Raw genomic sequence first — 22797 nt, forward strand, 5'->3', positions numbered from 1 at the left:
AAATATCTATATGGCAGTTTTTCCCTTATTGGAAATGTTGAGTTGCTAGTAACTTTGGAAAACTAGTAGGCACAGTGGCTGGTGAGCAAAAAAGTGAATGTCAAGCCCTGTATATAACTATGTCAAGCCCACTGGAACAGAAGCTTCTCTGGAGAAGGTTATGTTCAGAGAGTGCTATGGCTGCTTATACATACCTTGAAAGTAACCGTTTTTGGTTTTTGGAGGTTATCCGCTTTACCCTTAAACATACCCAGGTATGTCACATAATCTGCTTTCTGAAATACCCCCTAGCGATTCTTGTGATGTTGGGTTCTGTATAGCGTGCGGTTTGTGTTTATCATCGGCCGCATGCTTTTGTCATTTTTTGTGTAGCATGCGGCCTGTGTTCATCATCGGCCGGCACATGCTTTCATTTGTGTTTAGTGTGGATAAGCAGTCAGTGAGTTCTTATTGGCTGTGTGTTATGTCATGTTTTGTGTGATCACATGTCTATGTTTTGTTTGTGTGTATGTGCCATGTGCTCTGCTGTCTATTGTCTTGCCCTTCTTGTTACCTGATTATTGGTTTATTCGCCCAATCTGCTCTCCCTCGCTACCCTCCTAATTTCTCCCCCTATTTATTTCCCCTGTGTTCGCAGGCCTGTGCCAGTACTTTGTCAAATGTATCCCTCATGTCCTACTGTTTCTGCCTTGCCTTGCCTACTGCCAGTGTTTTCCCCTATGGAGTAGTTTTTGTTTTATTTTTAATTACAAATAAAAGCCCATTGAAACTCTGCATTTGAGTCCTCGGACCATTCTTAACCCAAAACTTGACAGTACATATATTTACCACATTGCAAGGTTGTACTGCCTTATGTGAGCATTTTAAATATATATATATATATTATTATTTAATGTCACTAATGGTGATAGTGCAGTAAAGTTTTCAAGATCCATCCTGGAAATATGATTCTCTGATAAATGGTGTGACCCTGATTGTTTTAGGCCTCATTAATCTATCATTAGCACTGTCTATTTCATTCTGTCTTTTTTTCTGTAATACACCCACACAGATTTAAGATCGGTCCATTTCGGGGATCAGATAACACCATTAAATTGGCTGATCTTCTGGAATGTGCCAAGAGTCAAAATATGTTTAAGGAGCCTTAGAGCTTTTGGGGTGCTTTGGTGCATTTCACCAAAATGCCATCCATTATATGATATTTAAGTAATCTGTTAAACAGATTTATTCTATACTTAATTGACAATCATAAGATTGATATCATAAGATGAGAAAAGCATGCCAGCATCTCTAGCATTGTATGGCAGCAAGAAAAGCATTGTATACCAGCATATAAATAATGACTATTGGCAAGTATTGTTTCTGGGAACCTTTAGGATGTGTTTTGTTCATGTTTACAGGTTCCAGCTCCAGTTTTGACCATTAAGAAAAAAGTTTCCTGGCCTGGTGCTTTGATATACCTGAATAATTACCATATTCTTCAACCATGGTATTTGCCCTCCAAGGTGTTTCAAAGAATACCATGGTAGGCTACATGCTCAGAAAATCTTTGAATAGTACAATGGTCTATTATAGCCTGTCCAGTGGTTTGACCATTATTCAGCATAATTATCCATTCATATTTTTTCAGTTGAGCTGTATACTTATAATATTCTCTTAATTTAACCGGATTCTTCTGGAATCATAACATTACATTACATTATGCGTTTACGGAGCTACTGTCACACGCGGAGGGATAAGAAGTGTGCATGGAGCAGTAGCGGCGGAAGGACACAGAGAGGCAGATAGCGCGTCGGCTCTTCATCTCACTGGCATTATTCTGCCAGAGAAGCTTCATAGTCCTCTGCGCTACATATGCTATTCTATCATTATATCAAAGGTAGCCACATGTGCTATTAAAACCAATGCAGCTTGGCCCATTCTTTACGTTTTTTATTCATATAGAGCCACTCTAATTCATTATTATGCATGGTAACCTTGTGTATATATAGATTTAATTAATAGACAGAGGGTCGTTCAAACGCTGCCCGTTGTTATCCGTTCAAGAGCTTCATTTTTTTCTTCTCTCCCGCTTGCCTGAACCCAAGCACAGTTGATAGACTGAAGAGACCGCGACTGACGGCTCCAAAATGGGGGTAAGAATCTATTTTAAATGCTTGCACATTCTGTATGACACCCTCAGAATATTTCGGGGTTATGATATTTGAATGTAATTTAGCCTATGTCAAATCGTTGCATTTAACAGGTGCATGTATTTCTCAATTAACGTATTGCTTAGGCTATTAATGACAATACTGTAAATGATAAGCAAACATTAATCAGTTAGGCTAACATGTGAGGCTGCAGGGAAATTGTGAAATAACGCTGCACGATCGTTTTGGCATTTGCGTCAAGTCGGATGCTTCATTTTTGCACCAAGTCAGATGCGCCATGATGTAGGCAAGTAAAAGGGAACAAATGAAGCATATCTTGGTGAATTTAAATTCACATGTCATATACATAATTAATGTTCAAGGCGTTTTGCATAGATCGTTAAAAATTGGAAATAGCCTACTGAGGTAACGCAAAAAAAATGACATCAAATATCAAAATGAACTGTGATAACTAATGTGTTTCAAATAGCCTACATGATGGTAAGATATCATAATAACACACATTCAGTAATACAGTAGCCTATGATTCTAAGGTTTCTGTTTGCGCCTCTGTTCGCTCAGTCAAACGTGACCGCGCGTCAGGAATAGCCTACCGTTGACGACCGTAGTAATGACTATTTGTGCCTAGCGATTTGGGATTACGATTTTTTTTTTATTGGGATTAGATTTTTAAAATGACACCAAAAGCTTACATTGCCATTGATAGATACATTGTTTTAGTCCTCATTTGTGAACTCAGATAATATTGTAGCCTAGCTACCTTTTTGAAATCCACCGATTTTTAGCATACATTGATACGATTTCCTTTCAATGACGATAACAAAGTTTACTAGCTAGGAAAGCGACATCTTAAATTATCCAGGTGACAATTCTGTTCTGTCTGTAATCGTCTGAGGAGAAATTCTGGGAGAAAGTCTCCTAAATAAAAGGCGTTAACCACAGATGGGTGGGGGGAGCGTAGCGTAGCGTATGGATTTGGGATGACTGCATCTGGACTGACCCATTTCAATAGTCTCACAGCCGACTATGCAACAAAAAACTTGTGTATCACAATTATGACAGTAGGCTATCTATATATATTGGCCAGAAGACGCGCAGACAAGCTGCATCAAAATGGTTGTCTGATGATTCAAGATAGAAACGCGAATAAATCGAACTAGCTTGTTATTTTTGTGACCTTGCAGCAATAAGCAGAACTGGGAATTCTTAATAAGAGAAACAAATCAGTGATACATTAAATGGAGATGCTGTGTAGCCTAATGGAAGAATGTATCTCCTTAAAATGATACCTTTTCATGGGCACGGAATGTTTTGTATCTCGGTTTCTATGTCGTTTTTTCATGCTGATATTGGTCGTGATGCCCGGAGGGATAACCGGCCTCGACGATTGGTGACTGCGTCAAAGTGGAGGCTGATCAATGAGAGTGGAAATTCCCGAACACGCACAGCGATTGGTCCGTGTAGCGCCACGAGGGCTGCGATGACGAGAGGGCGGGTCATATTCACAGTCGCCGGTGATTGATTGGTCTTGAGCCAATCAATGTGTAGAGGATGCGTGATTGGCAAAATACGCTTGGGTGAAATGAAGGGCTGGAGCTCGAGAGGGTGGTGGGGATGATGGAGAATATAGTGAGCATGGAAAGTGAATGATGGGGTTACTGGAGCTTGTTACCTGGTGTCACCTTGAGAGAGGTAGTGACTCATTTGTTGGAGGCTCAGGTGCTTGGGGATGTTGGCAATTTGTGTGAGGTGAACGTTTCTTGCAGGGTGTTCGGAATTGCATATCTGTAGCCTGTTACAGTTTCTACAGTGTACAGTATAATGTGTGTACAGTATTAATTTTTGCATGCATAGAATACCTGTACACATCTTATATTAATGCACATTTGAATACTTTCAGTTGTGTATAGCCTATTTCCAATCATTGTGAACAAAAATATGAGGCAAACAGAATGAAGATTTATTGCATTGATTTACTGTCACTGACTTACAAACATACTGTATTTCAGTACACGGTTGGCCTATTATTATTCACTAATTTCTGTAAAAATGACATTCACTGTAAACGGAATAGTGAATGAGTGAAACATTTTGTGATTTCTGACATAGCACCACTGTGCAAGACATAGTATCCCACAATGCAGTGCTTTCCTAAACAGGAAGTACTATCAACCAAAAGGGGGTTTTATGCAGTGATACCATTAAAGATCAATTTTTGGTTTCCCAAAGAACTTTCAGTAAACCGTTCTTAAATTATTATTTTTTTCCTTAAGTGTGAAGAACATGTTAAATAATCTAAAGAACCTTTTTTACTGTAAAGAATATGTTGTGGAATGGAAAGGCTCCATGGATGTTTAAGGTTCTTAATGGAACCATCTAAAGAACCTTTATTTTAAGAGTGTATCTTGAAACATTATTTGAGAGTTAACACAATTTCATGCATTTTTTTTCACATTTAAAATATAAACTCCTTTTATTTCAGAGATGATAACTGGATGAATTCAGTCATCTTAAATTAAGTTTAAGATTACTCCCTGAATTAATCATGCAATGTAACAGTTGCATTATGGGTTCTGTTTCACGTGGTACACTGTAAAAGATTACATGATCAATGAGTTATGACAACATGTTTTTACATTGCTTTAACTCATCAAAATAAGTTAAACCATTCTCAACTTTTTTTACAAGTTAAACAAGATTAAACTAATTTATGTAATTTCAGTGTAATGTAATTTAAGTTGAAATGACTTAAACATCCAAATTGATACTTAAAAATTTAAGGCAGCATCTTTTTTTACAGAGAGAAAAAGTAGGCAGCATATGCATTGTAAGCTGTATGATAATATTCCATTTAGCAGGTTTTGAGCTTTGAAATGGTACCAGGGATGGGCTGATACAGGTGTGCAGAGCAGCAAAGGTGAGCGATGGGGCAGGCGGTTACCTGGTGTCACCTTGAGAACCGCACTGAAGTAGTTGTAGGAGGCTCAGGTGCTTGGGGTTGTCGGCAATTAGTATGCCGTGAATGTTTCTTGGAGGGGGACTCTGCGATGCCCTTGAGACATGCATCCAAAGACGCAAGTCTGTCTGAAGGCTTCAAGGGCACTGCAGGTGATTAGGTTGTTTAGAATAGCAAGAAAGTCGTCTGCAAGTGTGAAATCAGTTTTATAAACTGAGTTGGAGCATCTACATTTGAACTTATGTTTGAGCTTAAACAGTTTCTTTTGGTTTTAGTTTGCCACCATTTTGTTTTGATAATATATCAATTTATCTTTGAGGTAAAGGTGGTGACAATGATGTTTAAATATCTGTTTGTTTAACTTCATAGTGATTTACATGGTGTGTGATTGATAATTGTGTATGCTGCGTGAATGAGAAAGAGACTGGTGGTGAAATGTCTTATAATGGATGGTTGTGTAATGGACGCCGTTCAATAGCTCGTTCTCGTTGAGTGATTTTGGATATGTATGTGTGCGCTTTTCCACTAAAGCATGCGATCAAGCCTTATTTTGTGTCAAAGCCTGGGGTCATATGAAGCAAAGCTAGCAGACACGCTATCAGTCAATTTGCCAGACGCCAACATGATGTCATATCCTGTGGGGCCTTCAAGGTCAGCCAGCAAGCTCATTTGATTGGCCCTCAAACGTCAATAGCAGGTTTTAATCAGTTTGTTCCAAGTCAAGGTTGCTTTCCTGTATATTTAGATAATCACAATGACCACCCATGATTGCATCAACAAACAGTCTGAGGTGCTCTAAAACTGATTGTGTATTATTATACAGAATTTAAATTCTAATTACTTAAAAAGTTTAGTAGACACAAGGATTATGCCATTTTTAGCCACAACACACATGTGATGTTTTTCCCGCTTTAAGTTTAAATCAAGGTTTATTTAAAGAATTTCACACTATATTCAAATGAGATTTTTTTACTTTTTAATAGCATATAGAAATCATGTAAATAAAATCAAAATATAGTTTGCATGAAGAAAATAAAGCCTATTTTAGGATAATTTATTGCTTTGTGATTAGTTTCACCACATTTATTATTGTTATCAACGATTTTCATAAATTCCCATTACTGTCATTTTTACAGAAAAAAATTACTATATGCAATGATTTTTATTCAAATGAGCATATTGTCTGTATTATTGATTTATAAAAATTGATTTAGAATAATTATTTTATTCTGAAAAAATAAATTCACAATTCAAAAATCATAATGTTCATGAAAACAGGTCAATTCTCAATTTTTGCGGTTATGATTAGGACAAGTTATACATTAGTATTTTCAACACTTACACTGTAAGAAAAAAAGTTGCTGCCTTACATTTTTAAGTACAATCAACTTGAATGTTTAAGTCATTTCAACTTAAATCACATTAAACTGACATAAAAAAAATCTTGTATAATTTATGAAAAAAACATGTTGTCATAATGTATTGATCATATTTTTTTTTTTTACAGTGTATTATTTGTTATCAAACACGTTCTTACTAAAGTGATATTTCACAAACAGAATAGAGGCATTTTAATTCACACCCTCACTTTAGAAATCCATTGCACACTAACAGACTAATTTTGTCTATGTATGCATGTACAATATGCTTAATTTCTGGACATGACTCCGTGCACTGCTGAGATATCTACATATCTTCACATTTGAATTAAACACCCATCACTCTGTTACTACTGCTGCATGATAGACAGCTCTAACGTTTAGTTATTTAGCCTCAACGTTTTATGTGGTTTGTTTCATTGATGTCTTATATGTAGTTATCAAGAAGCAAGGTTTCTTTAAAAGGTTTATGGAGGGTGTCAATGCACGTTGTTAATTCACTACTGCATGTACAGTACACTGTGTGTTTCCATGTCCTCAAGGCCATTAGATGAAGCCTTGGAATTAGATAGAGAGAGAATCCCTTTGAAATGGATTTCAATGTGGACCAATGGCTGTCAAACTCCAAAAATGACAAAACGCATCATAAAGGTGGTCCATACGAACCATGCAAGTCTTTAGAAGCCATGTATCAATGATACCAAATATTTGGTTACGATTGGTAACTATTACGATCACTATATTAGCATCCACATGAGCAGACAATATCATTTTGTTTATTCTAAGCGCCTTGCAGATTTGTCGCCTGCCGCTTTAAATGCTCTGAAAGCTCTTAAAGCAGGATTAATTCTGATTGGCTGTCAATGTTTTATCGTTCATCATCTGGAAAAAAATTATTCTAAAAGTGTTTCCAACAATATCATTTCTCTGTGCCGTTATCGTTATAGTTGTGGTGTGGACTCCTCTATTCTTTTATATTTAGAAAGATTTTTTTAAACTATATCTTTATTGTTATAGTTATCGTCCTTGGTGTGAACATGCCTTTACAGACAATTTTTATGTTGTTTTTGGATCATTTTTAGACTTAAAGATCATTAACTTTATTTGTATGTATCTTCTTTTTGCACACTGAAAAAAATAGCCGTAGGATTTACTTGGAAAAAAAATTTCACTCAGAATTTTTTTGCAAATTTCACAAATAATTGCAAAGAAATGGCAAAATAACACATTGAATTAAACGTAAAATTTTGAAGTAGGATTTTCTTTTAAAACGTACACCAGTTATCTTCAAAAAATCATTTCTTTACAGTGTAGTCTACTGAATAAAGAAAACATACAAGTTTGGACAACATGTGGGTGAATAAATGATGACAGAATTTTCAGTTCTGAGTGAACAATTTCTTTAATATTAACATGATTGTCTCAGACTTCATGTCCTCATCCAGGCACCTCTTACGTTTAAGTCGTTAGTCTCAGAGAACGTAATCTTAATCAGTTCTGAGACGAGACCCTATGGATTTACTTAAAGTGGAGCAGCTGCAGTTCTCCGGAACCTTTGGCGATCACACATCCTATGGCACAGCGGCCAATGGGCTTTGACATGAATGTGCACGTGTCACACATCTGATCTCAGGGTCGTGACTGAGTAAGTAACTGTGAATGCATGTGTGCAGGCGTGCATGAGCGATGAAGAGAGAACTGCAAACAGTCAAATGGAGGATGTTGCCATGAATGAATATAGTGAGAACACAGTGTACCCAAGTAAGGCCATGCTATCAAGTTGGTTAGACTACATTAGACAGCAAACTCTGTAAACTAAGTCAGTGGAGGCGTTAAGAGAATATATATATATATATATACAAACAGACATTATATAATGTATCTCAAAGAATATGAGTGATTGAATGTATAAATAGGAGAAAAGGAGGGAGCAGGATTACGGTTGTTCAGTAGGTTAATCCAGACTGTAGTAAACAGTCTTAATCCTGCATTGCCATCTCACCCAGAGGATATAAAGAGGGAATCCTTGACAGATGGTCAAACCGTTTCAACACACTGCCACAGGGATGCTACAATTTTGGCCTTTTTGCAATTTGTAGTGTTTTGGGTTTATTTTTTATCCTTATCCTTTTTTAAGCAAGTCTGTTGAACATATAGTGTTGAACATACTGTATTTCATTAGAAACAAGGGGTTAAAGAGTTGTTTTATCATCTTTTTATGGATTGTATGGGTTGTATCCTTTCTGTTTTTATTAATACTATAATATAGTTTCTGAATATATGATGAAACATCATTTGTTTTAAAATGACGAATAATAGAAGCTAATAAATTATATATTTTTTATCATCATTTAGTATTTGTAATCTGATATATTACAGTATATATACTAAGAAAATATAAATTACAATCAAGAAAATTGATTACTTTAGTATCTTTTTCATTTTTTTATTTTTTATTTAATAGTTTCAGTTTAATTGAAGTCAAGCCTTATAATAAACAATTCATTTTAATACATTTAGTCTGTTTTTAGAATGATAACTTTCTATAGCATTTTTTTCTGTGTAGTTTAACCTTATAATAAACGAATGACAAATAAAAGCTGTAAATAAATAAAAGACAAAATATTTGACTATTTAATGTTTAAATTTTATTAATAGTAAAAGTTAATGATTACTATTTCTATTACTTGTAATAAAGTTCAATGTATTCAAATCTAAACATTTAAGTAATTTTTTTCTTTTAATATTTACTAATTTTATAAAATAATATTATCATTCAACCTTTACATCAGAAACATTTATGGATAAATTTTATGCGTTGCGTTTTAACATCTAAGCAAGCTGGTGTGCTGTAATGGTGGATTTAACCATAATGCCGTCTGGTTGTGCATGTAAGCTAAAATAGGTCACAGAAGCACACATGACAAATCAGGGGATGCCACATCAATGAAAAGCCCTAATGTGGATTTAAGCGCACTAGACCACCCTCAACGGCCCCATCGCTCATACCATCCCATATCCCGGGGTTCCTGGTTAAGCTTCGCGGTTTCAAAGATAATCAGGATTGTGGATGAAGCATTATCTGGTTGGCATTCCCCCTCTCCTCTTTAGTCATGGAGAGAGTCAGTTCCTCAGTTCCTGGACCATGCGTCTCTCGCAGTGCTTGCAAATTTGGCAAGGAACGAAGTTGTGATAGTCTTTTCTTCCCTATTATGATGTATATCCGAGAGAAATGGCTTCCCGAATAAGGAAAAAATGTAGTGGGGGACTTGATTTTTTATCCATCAGAAATCGATTGGATGGTTGTGTTTTGCTATTGGTCGATCTCGTGTGAGTGACAGGTTGTTCCGCCCTCGAGTCAGTAAAGGGCCCGATATACTCACGGCGAAGTTATTTTTCGTTCTTCGCTTAGGGGTAAAAAGTTTGAAATGCATGACAGTGGTATCCTGTTAGCGAACATCCTGATGCTGCCCACACTGCTGAGATGAATCTTAGATGAATATGTCAAAATTTGCTGCACAATAACCAAATAAACACTCAACAAGAATGACAGTGATGAGAAAACAGCAGTTAAGAAAGCATCTTATCATGACGATTTGTCAAGTCACGTTATGTTTATTTATATACCACTTTATACAAGTTTTACAGCTTTAGAGTATTAAACATGGAAAACAGCATCAGTGTCTCTTTCAATTAGAATTACAACTTCAATTTCTCCTGTGTGTTTTTTGTTGCATTAGACCGGAGAAGATTTCCATGTCAAAAAAAGGCGGAGCCTCAGAGTCACACCTACTTATTATGTCATTGTCTCAGATCAATGGTAGTTTGATTGGGTTAACCAGCCGGAGTTGAACTCCACATGAACTTCGTTTTGGCCTTATTTTGTTAGAAGTTATGTCACACCAGTTTGTTTTTCGATTTCACTTGATATGGAATTCCTTAAACACGTCATCAGAGAAGAGAAGATCGCAAATAAATAATACCGCAATATTCCATAAAAAATAAGAATTGTCAGTTTTGATTTAATGGTCACTTTAAATCTGTGGAAAAGTCTACTATATGGGGCTTAAAAAAGGTATAAAAATATAAACTCAAAATTCTAACTTTATTTCTCAGAATTGTGAGTTTATATCTCGCAAATCTGACATTATAACTCGCAATTGCGAATTTATATCACGCAATTCTGAGAAAAAAGTTGGAATTGCGAGATAAAAAATGACCTTTTTTATTTTTATTCTGTGGTGGAAACAAGCTACCAAACTTTTCACACCAAAAATTATATGAAAAAGCCTCAGGCTGAAGGAAATGCAAAGTCATGCCTGTACAGTAGGGGGCGCAGCTCAAACAAACCTTTCAGCTGTGCTGCCATTCTGGATTGCAGAAGAATAAACTTATCTAAAGTAATTTTTGCTTAATATGGTTGAATTGGATCATCGAAGGTCAGCAGCAAAGACATTGATCAATAAATTGAGATTAAATACATAAAGTATATTTGTGCAATTTAGCTAATTTAATTCTTGCAGGTTTGCGTAATATTCTCAGTTTGCAGTTACCGTTTTATATTATGCATATTCGTACAGCCTGGCTTATGTGGTAGAAATAAAAAGGATACTTATTGCTTTGACTTTCAGTGTAAGCTGGCTTTATTCGAGGTGTAATTATGTAGCTGATCTAAACAGAAAATGTTTTCCCTGCAGTATGGACGGTCGGACAGCTACCGCGTGGCGACCACGCAGGACAAAGATGAGAAGGAGTCCCCCAAGAAGGGAAAGGGAGGGAAAGACATGGATGACCTGAAGAAAGAAGTGCCACTGGTAAGACACATCCACATATAAAAAAAAAAAAAATCATATTCTTGTATGTACTGTATATGAATATTTTGCACAAAATTCAAACATATTTACTCACAACAAACCTCTTAATTCATAAATACACCGTTTTAGTTAGTGAAAGGTTTTGCAAACCTGCATAACTCAGCACTGAATAAAAACTCTGGCGTTTTGAGCAGTGAGTGGATTCTGAACTTAAACACCTCTGATTGGCCTTTGTGTTCAAGAGATCAACAACTACATCTGTGATTGGCTACATTGCAGACTGCTGCAAAAACACATTGTAAATAGATATTTGACGTTCTCCAGAGCGTAAACACCAACGTGCACTGGAGCGTTTGCCAAATCTATTCCGCCAATATATTATTACTATCAACTGAGGGTGCTTAGCAACCTCTAGCACCCCCTTAGAACCGGGCCTGCCTCATACAGAAAGTTAAGTACACCATATTGTATTGATTTTCAAAGAATACTTTGCCTTGAAACAAATGTAGCAAGGTTGTGATTTAAACTGTGTGTTCAGTTGCACTCTATAAAGCAATTCATCCTTTCTTTGTGCAGTTTTAGACTCTCTTTTTTTGTGACTCCTCAGACAGAGCATAAGATGTCAATTGAAGAAGTTTGCCGGAAGTTCAGCACTGACATTGTACAGGTGAGTTTCTCACATCAGCAGTGAACAGTTCATACATTCTAAAAATAAATCATGAAAAAAGCCAGCTGTTTCATATGATAGCATTGAAGAGAAACATTCAAATATAATGTGAAAATCCAAAAATAGTATTACAATAATAACGTTTTGAGAATAATTTAATAATAGACTTTTTACTAGAATAAGGGTATAGGTTTGAGAATAAAGATTTTAGATTAAACAGTAACATTTTTAGATTAAAGCAGTGGTTCTCAAACTTTTTTGGTCTCCCCCTCCCCCTCTTTATAAACCTTTAAAAAAATCTGGCGAGCTCAGCTTCTTGCACGTCTTCTCACCGGAACTTGTGTGCGCCACACTGAGAACCACTGGATTAAAGTAATAATAAAGTTAAAATTATGAGAACGATGTTATAGTATTATGAGTATTAAATTAGCAATATTATGAGAATCATAAGGAAAAAAACATCAAAGTGAAGTGGAGACGACCACTGCTTGTTATTTGAGATTTGCAGAAAAGAGGCAATTTCCTGAATGTCTGTCTTGTTCTTTCTCCTGAATGAATTCAATTTCCTTCGTAACTGCTGATGTGTCCGGATACTAAAGATAATGCCTCAAAATCGATGCTGATGCCTCAAAAGACCAAGGATTTCTTTCTTGGTGAATCTTAAGCAAGTATAATTGAATTAAATCCTCCATTTCCTCATAGATGAGGCTGCTGTGGCACTCTATTCCTATTATTATAGTGATTTCTTTTTTCTCTAAATATTTCTACTTTATTCACTTAACATTACATCGTCTGTTTCCTGGTTTTTGGGATGACTTTCTTGCTTATATGGAACGCACAATTTTTTTTCGAAATGTTTGTTACATACTATGTAAGTAAATGCAGTCTGTTTTTTGTTTTGAACCCATTTAGTTTTAAAACGTTATCGAGTGAACTGTCCCGAATAGGGCTGGGTATCTTTCAAAAATGTTCAACATCGATATCGATACCGATACCATGATTTCGAATACCATTTTCTGAACGATACTTTTTTCGATACCAATTTTATGAAATCCGGTTTAACAAGATTACATTACATATTACCTGCCTTTTTTCAGTTTGTTGACTTTTTTTTTACAGACTCAATGACACATATAGACCACTGGGGGGCGGAATATACTGCTCACGCTCAAGCGCTTGCATAAAGCTTGCCGCAAAGCACTGGCAAAAGTAGCCTAATGATTATGAATGTGTCGGGAAAAAATAGCAAGGAGACCTTTTAAGTGTTTATTAATAAACTAGTGTTTTCTGAGTCAGTGTTGGCTGCAAAGATGATGTTGACGTTTGCTGACTCATCATCTCCGCAGTACAGTGAACGCGCGTGCGCCTATAGAGAAAATTGCACCTTTCATTTGTATTACATAATCAGAGTATTTGTTTTCGTTTTAAATTGGGTTGTTGAAAAGTAGACATTTCAAGCTTTCTATATGCCTATTTCTCATGTCTGTGAGGCAAGCAGCCTATACGCCGAGTTTCGGTTTATTTGTGACGCTCTCCAGCTCTTCTTGCAGTCGAAGAAGTCAGCAGTCGACTGCTCGGAGTCGAAATTCGGCACAACACTGGTCTTGGCAGCAATTATCTCATCGCAAATATCGCATCGCGTGCTGTTGGCATCAAGTCTGGTGAAATGTAGACACACTTGTGATTTTTTCCACATCTTTTCCATCTATGGGGGTTGGGATGCTTACACACTACAGCCTCATGTGTGGACCCCGTTTTTGGGTGTAACCGGCGTAAACTAGATGCCTCGCCACAGCCAATCATGCTTCATGATTATTGGCTTACTGGTTTTTTGATACTTGATGGTATCGAGGCAATTCGGTCGGTGCCTTAAAAGTATCGAACTCGATACCCATCCCTAGTCCCTACTCCCTTTAATCCTCTAACATTATGTCTGTATTATCACATTTTTAATTTATTCTTGTAATGAGACAGCTTTATTCTCAGAATTGTTTTTTTTTTATTTGAATGTGACAGTAAAAAAGCAGTCATACTTTCACTATGTACTGCAAAACATACTGTATAGCTTCTGTTAACCCTATAAAGCCTTCTGTATCACATTTGACAACATGATCAAGCAAACATAAGAATAACTTTTATATTGTTAGAAATATTTTTAAGATGAACAGTTTCTAGACTGAAGCAACCTAGGTTTACTTGATTACCCAGACATAATTTTTTTGAGAAAAAAAACATATAAATGTATCAAATATGATACATCAGACTTCAGAGAAATATTTATTTGTATGTATTTCTCTCAGTCATAATTGCATTGTGCCCCCACTATAAAAACCACTGAGCTTTGATCATGAAACTAAGCTTTTAAATATCATCATTCTTATTGGATGATATAGAGTGGTATTTATATGAATTTTAAATTGGCTGATATACTGTTTGCATTACAACCAACCGAATTGAACCTTTTTTGGTCATTTAAAGATCAGCAAGTGCACCAAATTGTGTATATTTGCACAGTTTAGACCTCTGACCTCTGTTTTTTTCCTTCTCGAGTATGACTTCCATATTCTCATACCATATGAGCCAGAAAAGCCAGAAAAAACACGTATACTATACAAACATATTCTCCTCATCCAAAGCATCTTAAAAGTAAACCATGATGAGCTTGTCTAAAGCACTACTTTTTTAGATCAGGAACTGTGATCTCAACAAATCTTAGCCACACGGCCTCCATCGCCCCCTAGTGGCAGAGCAGTAGTGTTTGATGTGAACTCCTGAATCAGATTTCTTCTCACACTCTCTTGTCCCCTGAAGGGTCTGACTAATGCTAAGGCGGCGGAGTACCTCATTCGTGATGGTCCCAACGCTCTCACCCCACCCCCCACCACCCCGGAGTGGGTCAAATTCTGCCGACAGCTCTTCGGAGGCTTCTCCATCCTGCTGTGGATCGGAGCCATCCTCTGTTTCCTGGCCTACGCCATCCAGGCCGCCACGGAGGACGAGCCTGCGGGAGACAACGTGAGAACTCACACACACGCCTCATTAGAACACCGCAGAAATTTAACACAATTTTATTGCAAGTAGATAAGTCCATGTTTGTGACATAATCAGTTATCCTATTAAGTAGCTAGACTTTTGTTTGTAATCTGGGTAGTGTGTTATTTTTGTTAATTATTCCATATAAGATGCTGTGAGATCCAGGCAGTGCACCAATATTAAAAGTGATCTATCCCTTTTTATAGTATAGTTGGCTTGGAGAAATGGGCGGTAGAAAACATTTTGAATAGGTCGGGTTTAGAATAAAAACGAGAAGTGATACTGACCTATTTTAATTTCAGTAAATTAGTTCTTTAAAGTCTTTTACTTTGTAAAGAGGTTAAGTTTTTACTGGTTAGAATGGTCCATTAGCATGACCAAAATGCATATTTCTCCTTTGACAGCTTTTCAAAACTATTCATATATTCTGGCAATTTTTTTTCACTCCAAGAAATATATACTGTACACTAACATTCAAAAGTTTGGGGTCAGAACTTTGATCAAAAATACAGTATACACAGCAGTATTGTGATATATTATTACAATTTTAAATAACAGTTTCTATTTGGATATATTTTAAAAGTTTTTTTTTTTCCTGTGATGCAAAGCTGAATTCAGCATCATTACTCCAGTCTTCAGTGTCACATGATCATTCAGAAATCATTCTGATATGCTGATTTGCTGCTCAAGAAACAGTTATTATTATTATTATCAATGTTGAAATCAGTTGTGATTATATTATTTCTGGGGAGACTGTGATAGTTTTTTAAAGGATTCTTTGAACAGAAAGTTCATATTCAAATAGATTTTTTAAATAGACTTTTTTTGTCACTTTTGATCAGTTGAATGCTTCCTTGCTGAATGAAAGTATTAATTTATTTTGAAAAAACTACTGACCACATACTTTTGAATGGTAGTTTGTTTCATTACTACATTTACATTACATGTATTCATTTAGCATACACTTTGACTTAGAAGTTAAGAAAATGACAGGAAATTTATGTTATATGAATACATTTTTTATTACCGGTATGTTTCAGTATGTGTTATCGGCAGGTTTTTATACCTCAAATTAAAACCCAGTGATGTCTGCAAATCTTATGATAACAAAATAAAAACTAAACTAAAATTATTCCCTGTATCATGAAGAAAAAACGTTTATTTTGTGTTACATGATATAAATACCTAATGTAGGCAACACTACCGTACCTCTATGAACAGTGCTAATTCAGAATACACTGTGACAAGAGCCTTCCATAATATAATAATTATTCATGGTTTGCTTCAATTACATGATTTCTGGTGTGATATATTGGGGATTTTGACCGTGATGTCTTCCATTTTGGTTTGTCACCTAAATGGGACTCACAAGGTGGATCAGAGAAATCAAGGTTAGTGAGCTCTTGCAGAGTTTCTAGTTTGATAACCTGTCCTCTGCTCTGCAGTTGTATCTGGGGATCGTTCTGTCTGCTGTGGTCATCATCACCGGCTGCTTCTCCTACTTCCAGGAGGCCAAGAGCTCCAAGATCATGGAGTCTTTCAAAAACATGGTCCCCCAGGTACTCAAAATCACTTCCTCCAACAGCCTTCATCCAAATTATAACTCAAAAGTGCCAACCTTCACATTGCATATTTCTAGTTTTGCTTCTCAACTTGAAAATAACAGTCTGGGTGGCTCAAAAAGAGAGCGAGGAGCAATACTCAAATAAACCAATACACTGTAGTCCAATAATCTTAATAATCCCCTGTTTGCCTCTCTGGTCATAATCCTAATTATTATATCCCTCCGCAGAGTCTCGGAATCCTCTAGACTGTATTAATGCTCTTCTAATCTCTCCTTTGGCCTTAGAGTCATTAGAGGTTGAAATTGATGTGTGTGTGTGTGTGTGTGTGTGTGTGTGTGTGTGTGTGTGTGTGTGTGTGTGTGTGTGTGTGTGTGTGTGTGTGTGTGTGTGTGTGTGTGTGTGTGGTCCGCAGCAAGCTTTAGTGATCCGTGAAGGTGAGAAGCTTCAGATAAACGCTGAGGAGGTGGTGGCTGGTGATCTGGTGGAGGTGAAGGGAGGAGATAGGATTCCTGCGGATCTCAGGATCACCTCTGCTCACGGCTGCAAGGTACCTGGATAAACATGATGGATATCTATCTATCTATCTATCTATCAAAACACTTTCAGACAAGGCATTATCAAGCCAACAAAAGTATGTTATAAATATATACATGTATATATATTATAATTCTTTAGGTTGACAACTCCTCTCTGACTGGCGAATCAGAGCCCCAGACCAGGTCACCTGACTGCACCCATGATAACCCTCTGGAAACCCGTAACATCGCCTTCTTCTCCACCAACTGTGTTGAGGGTACGGTTGCCATAGCAGCTGCTTCACTGCTCCATTTTCTCCCCCATGGTGTCTCTCTCACTTTATTATTTCATTTCCTGTTCTTTATGAACTCATCTTCTCCAATCGATTTTTGCTTTTTCATTGCACTCTTTTTCCCATCTCTTCATTTTTTTTCCTGGTCGTCTTTGCCAAGACCAGCCGTAGAGGAAAGATGTTGTCATGACAACAACTTCTCACTTTTGCTCTCCGTCTTGCCACTCGTGAACTTCCCATGCTGTTGCTTACACACTCTTGTTTTTCCACACATTTCTCTTTCTATATAACCATTTTGGCTTCGTTTTGATAGTAAGACACTGAATAAATGAATAATACTGCAGGAGCTAAAGACATTTTCATCATTTGCTTCTCAGGTTTACACCATCAGAATGATGATGAATATTACAAATTTAGCTGCTTTAATTAAAGCAGTTAGATATAGAGTTCTCTGAGAAATGAGCATGTCAGTGTCAGTGAGTTGTGTAATGCTGTTGTTTTGATAGGTCAAGAGATGTTGCATATGTCCAGTGCTCTGTGCGCTGTTTCGTGATCTCATGATGTTCAGGCTCAGCTCCAGGGTCACACTCTCCTGCCACCATGTGGTGGATTAGAGGATTACACAACATGATTCTGAGGTTTCTAGAATTTTGCACAGAACTCGAGAAAAAACAAGACATCAAATCAATGTCATACTGGATATTTTTACTAGTGTCCGAGATTTAAAAAGACAAAATAAAAAAAATGCTAATATGAGACATATTCATTTCTTAGTTATTTAGTTTTTTTTATTAAAGAGATTTATTTGTTCAACATCCGTTCAACAGTTTGGTGGGTTTTTTTAACAATAATTTTATTCAGCAAGAACACATTCAATTGATCAAAAGTAACAGTAAAGAGATTTGTGTTGCAGTAATGTGTTGCAAAATATTTCTATTTCAAAATAAAATCTATTCATCAAAGAATCATAAAAAAAAAGTATCATGGTTTACACAAAAATATGATGCAGCACAACTGTTTTCAACTTTGATAATAATATTAGTACTAATTTGATAGTACTAAACCAATGCGCGTGAACTCGACAATCAATTACTATGGACTTTGACCGAAAACAGGATGTAAATACAGGTATGAGCGCTGGCTAAATAAATATAATTTTTATTCATATCTTTCACATCTACTGCAGTCAGATTGACCCGCGTTCACTCCGAAGGAATCACTCACATGACCTGTGCACTTGTAATGACACATCAAGGATGTTAAGAGGCTAAAAGCAGGTTTAAAACTTGCCCCATTGAAGTCAACAGGGTGCAAATTTTAAAAAGAGGATAACACGGTGTAGGCAACACCGATTTTTGTCGTTGTTCTCTGTATTGACAGCACTCCAAATGTACAAAAAAATGAGCTCAATGTTAAAATTGACCGGAGTTCTCCTTTAATAGGTCATTTGCATTGCCATTTAAGTGAAATTATTGAACTTAAATATACGAGCTTGATCAAAATGATCATTCTAGAAGAAAATTTCAGATGGCACTTAGAGGCTTTTGCATCTGAACTCTTCATATATATATATATATATATATATATAAAATCTCACTAACCCAATACTTTTGAACGGTGGTGTATTTGTTATATATAATTTGTAATAAGGCAAAAATAAGTGCCAAACTAACTAAGAATGGTATAATTTATGTGCAACTAGCAATACTACTACACAATACAACAATATAACAGGTGGCCTGGAATACTTGATTCTGATTGGTCAATCATGGTATTCAGTGGTCACATATTTTATCACTCTACACTCTCTTTCTTCTCACCTAATAAAATAATTTCAAACCAAATTAGTTTTGGTTTAAAACTTTTTTTATTCATATATTTGGTAAGTAGCCATGGAATAATATCAGATGATCATTATTACAAAATAAATGACAGGTTGATTGGGTCACTGGCCAGAATGAACCAATAAAATTGTCTGTTTTCTCTCCTCTGTCAGGAACTGCTCGTGGTATTGTGGTTTGCACCGGTGACCGCACTGTCATGGGCCGCATTGCTACTCTGACCTCCGGCCTGGAGACCGGAAAGACCCCCATCGCCAAGGAGATCGAGCACTTCATCCAAATCATCACCGGCGTGGCCGTCTTCCTGGGCGTGAGCTTCTTCATCCTGTCAATCATCCTGGGCTACAGCTGGTTAGAGGCCGTCATCTTCCTCATCGGAATCATCGTCGCCAACGTGCCCGAGGGTCTGCTGGCCACCGTCACTGTGAGGATCGCTGCTTTTTCCTCTGTGTTAGGATTTTGTAGTGTGTACTGATGCCTATGATAGTGTTTAAATGTCTTTCTATGACACTAACATTTTCAGTATAATTAATATGTGTTTGTCATCTTCTTTGGTTTCTTTGGTTTGATATTTTTTTGTTCATGGCTTTGTTCGGAATGGAAAACTAATGTACTGCACAGTATGTACTTCATATTGCCTAGTGAGTACGGTATGTGAAATATTATGTGGAACGGTGCAAACATTTCAAACAGTAGTGTGCTACATTGTATTCACACATTTGCATAATTCATTCACCAAGTGGCATCTAATAAGTCAGTAAATAAACTTGTATACAGTACCATTCAAAAGTCAGTAAGATTGTTTTTGGAAAGAAATTTAAACTTTTATTCATCAAGGATGCATTAAATAAAATAAAAAGTGACAGATATTTATAATGTTACAAAAGATTTGAAAAAAATACATATTTTTTTAAAAAGTTTTCTGTATAGAAAACAATATCCTGGTTTACACAAAAATATGAAGCAGCACAACTGTTTTCAACATTGATAATAATAAGAAATGTTTTTTGAGCAGCAAATCAATGGATCATGTGACACTAAAGACTGGAGTAATTATGCTGAAAATTCAGCTTTAAAAACAGATTAAAAACTGTTCTTTTCATAATATTTCAAATGCAGCCTTGGTGAGCATATGAGAGTTAAATTAAAAAACATTAAAAATCGATCCCAAACTTTTTAACAGTAGTATATTTTATGTAAAAAATATGGGAAATATTGGCAGCGCAAACAATTAAATAGTCATAAAAGTAAAAAATTCATGTTTGATATTTCGCTTTACATCACAGTAGAAATGGAGCACATGTCAAGTAATGCATTGCATTGTGGGATACAGTATCCCATGAAGTGTGCTTTGTTGACTACATGCATGTTCAATACTATAGACAAAAAATAGCAAGTCAATTTTGGTTTCATTCTTATAATTTTACAGTACTAGTCAGGTCGGGTCAGATTACAGGGTTCAGTTCTCTAGCTCAAATATTAATAGTTTGCCATTCCGAAAAATTCCATGAGATTATATTTGGACAATTTAATCTGTGCGTGTGTATTTGTCATCTGTCCATTTATTCTTATCTATTCCTTTTGTTCCATCTGTTTGCGTCTCTGGTTCATTTCTTTTCTTCTCCAGTGTAACTCTTTACAGTGTTAGTGAAGGGTTGTGGCATCTCGTCTATATAACAGTGTGTGTTCTTGAACTGTATTCCCTCTCTCTAATCCTTCATATCTGTGACTCTTTGTGACTCTATCGCTGTTTCTCTCTCTGTCTGTTTCTTTCCTGTGTTCTTTTACAGACTCTCACTGTTGAAAGCCTATAGGTCAATATGAAAATCTGAAAAGTATTGCTCTGTGGTATCTCTAGTTGCCTGTGAAAGCTAGTGGCTGCCACACACTCTGAGACGCTGTGCTCAGCTGTGCATTGAGGTTGGCCTGTGCCTCTGGCTGCGGTACACAACTAGTGTAGGCCTGAAACATACCCTACGCAGACGTCATACTCAGTTTCCTGCATCATTGCGTTCCAAAATGTGTCAGAGTGCAATTATCAATCTAACGCAGATATGCATTGGCTATGCATTGCCTACGCCGACACTGAGGACGTTTGTATTTTTTGTATTCATGATATATATATTTATTTTATTGTTTTGACTGTACCAAACTGGCAAATTAATATTAATTTATATATCATTAATTATAGTAAATGTTAATTATTCTTCAGCATTAAACTGCATAATTTATTTCATGAAAAAAAAAAAATAGGAACATTAAATTTTTTTTTTTATTGTAACCTCTTTTTTTTATAGCTATTTTTGGTCAGATTTACTAACAGCTTGCTCCAGCACAAACCCTCTTTTATGGGATTGCGCTCTCACGCTAATTTACCCTGTTTAGTAAATCTGGCCCTTTATGTCCATAAGAAGAATTTGCATGCTTAAATCCACTACCTGGATTTGTTTTGTAGATTTTTTAAATGTTAAGTTATTTTTTTAAAAATGTAAGCACTACAATAATATGTTTCCCCATGCATAGGGGAAGATTGTAAGATTGTTTTTAATGTAAAAAAAAAAAAAAAAGATTTTGTTTTTATCCTAACCTAGCTAGGATGTATTTATTATTATTATCCTTCATAAATACAGTACAACTTTAATATTGTAAAATAGTATTACAGCCTAATTTTTATATTTTTTATATTTTAAAATGTAATTTATTCCTGTGATGTAAAGCTGATTTTTCAGCATCATTACTCCAGTCTTCAGTGTCACATGATAATTCCGAAATCATTCTAATATGCTGATTTGCCGCTCAAGAAACATTTATTATTATTATCATCAATGTTGAAAACAGTTGTGTTGCCCTATATAACTTGTATAACTCTTACATGTATCTTGATTTTTGGTGCAAAGCTTTTGTCAAATTCTGGAAATTATTACATTTTGATTGATTTTTATATCAATTTACACACTCCATTTTCTTTAAATCTGATTATAGTTGAACCAAGCTCATCTGTCACAGGTCAGATCATAGTCTAAAAGACAAAAAAATACAGTTACTGCATTTTGCATGTTCCCTGGCAGACAATTATTCTCTTCAGAAAATAAACTGTGGTCTGCACATATGTTTTTCTCACTGCAAGTGAACCCTTTATTATCAATAAGGATTGGGTTATTTTGTCTTGTCTTTTTTTTCTTCAGGCTTTGGATGATGAGGGCATGTCACTCCTGTTCATGTTAGCATTTGTCTAATTTGACTGGCTCCAAGTAACAGATGAATTTGTGCCGATATTCCTTAGAATTTGATTTTCGATATTCGCTCATCATTTGACGTCAATAACAAAAGCTAGACAATCGCGTAGAGTATGTTTCTGACCACTCTGCTTTCTCTATCTGTGCTGTGCTTCGCTTTAATTTAACACAGATCTATTACTGCACGATGTTGCATTGTGCCACAATATGAAATATATAATATCACTGAAATTCTGTTTGGTTCTCTTTCTCTCCACCCTCTTTTCCTTTTAACTTCTGCCTCAACCACTCTTCCTTTTGTTCTGTTTTTCTGGTCTTTTGTTTCCGTTCCTCTCGTTCTGTCTC

At 36.0% G+C, this 22797-nt stretch overlaps 1 protein-coding gene across 1 annotated transcript in view; it reads left to right on the top strand.

The window, feature by feature from the left end:
• The first annotated feature begins 1810 nt into the window (after window positions 1–1810).
• Window positions 1811–22797, top strand: part of atp1a3a (ATPase Na+/K+ transporting subunit alpha 3a) — a 36403-nt gene continuing 15416 nt past the window's right edge. The window contains exons 1-8 of the mRNA XM_079878603.1: window positions 1811–2135; window positions 11186–11302; window positions 11910–11969; window positions 14781–14984; window positions 16448–16561; window positions 16980–17114; window positions 17243–17360; window positions 19372–19640. Coding sequence (XP_079734729.1) covers window positions 2130–2135; window positions 11186–11302; window positions 11910–11969; window positions 14781–14984; window positions 16448–16561; window positions 16980–17114; window positions 17243–17360; window positions 19372–19640 — 1023 coding nt within the window. The 5' untranslated portion in view covers window positions 1811–2129. The remainder of the gene's footprint in view (window positions 2136–11185; window positions 11303–11909; window positions 11970–14780; window positions 14985–16447; window positions 16562–16979; window positions 17115–17242; window positions 17361–19371; window positions 19641–22797) is intronic.

The sequence above is a fragment of the Squalius cephalus genome (assembly GCF_949319135.1).
Source record: "Squalius cephalus genome assembly, chromosome: 8".
NCBI classification, from domain to species: domain Eukaryota; kingdom Metazoa; phylum Chordata; class Actinopteri; order Cypriniformes; family Leuciscidae; genus Squalius; species Squalius cephalus.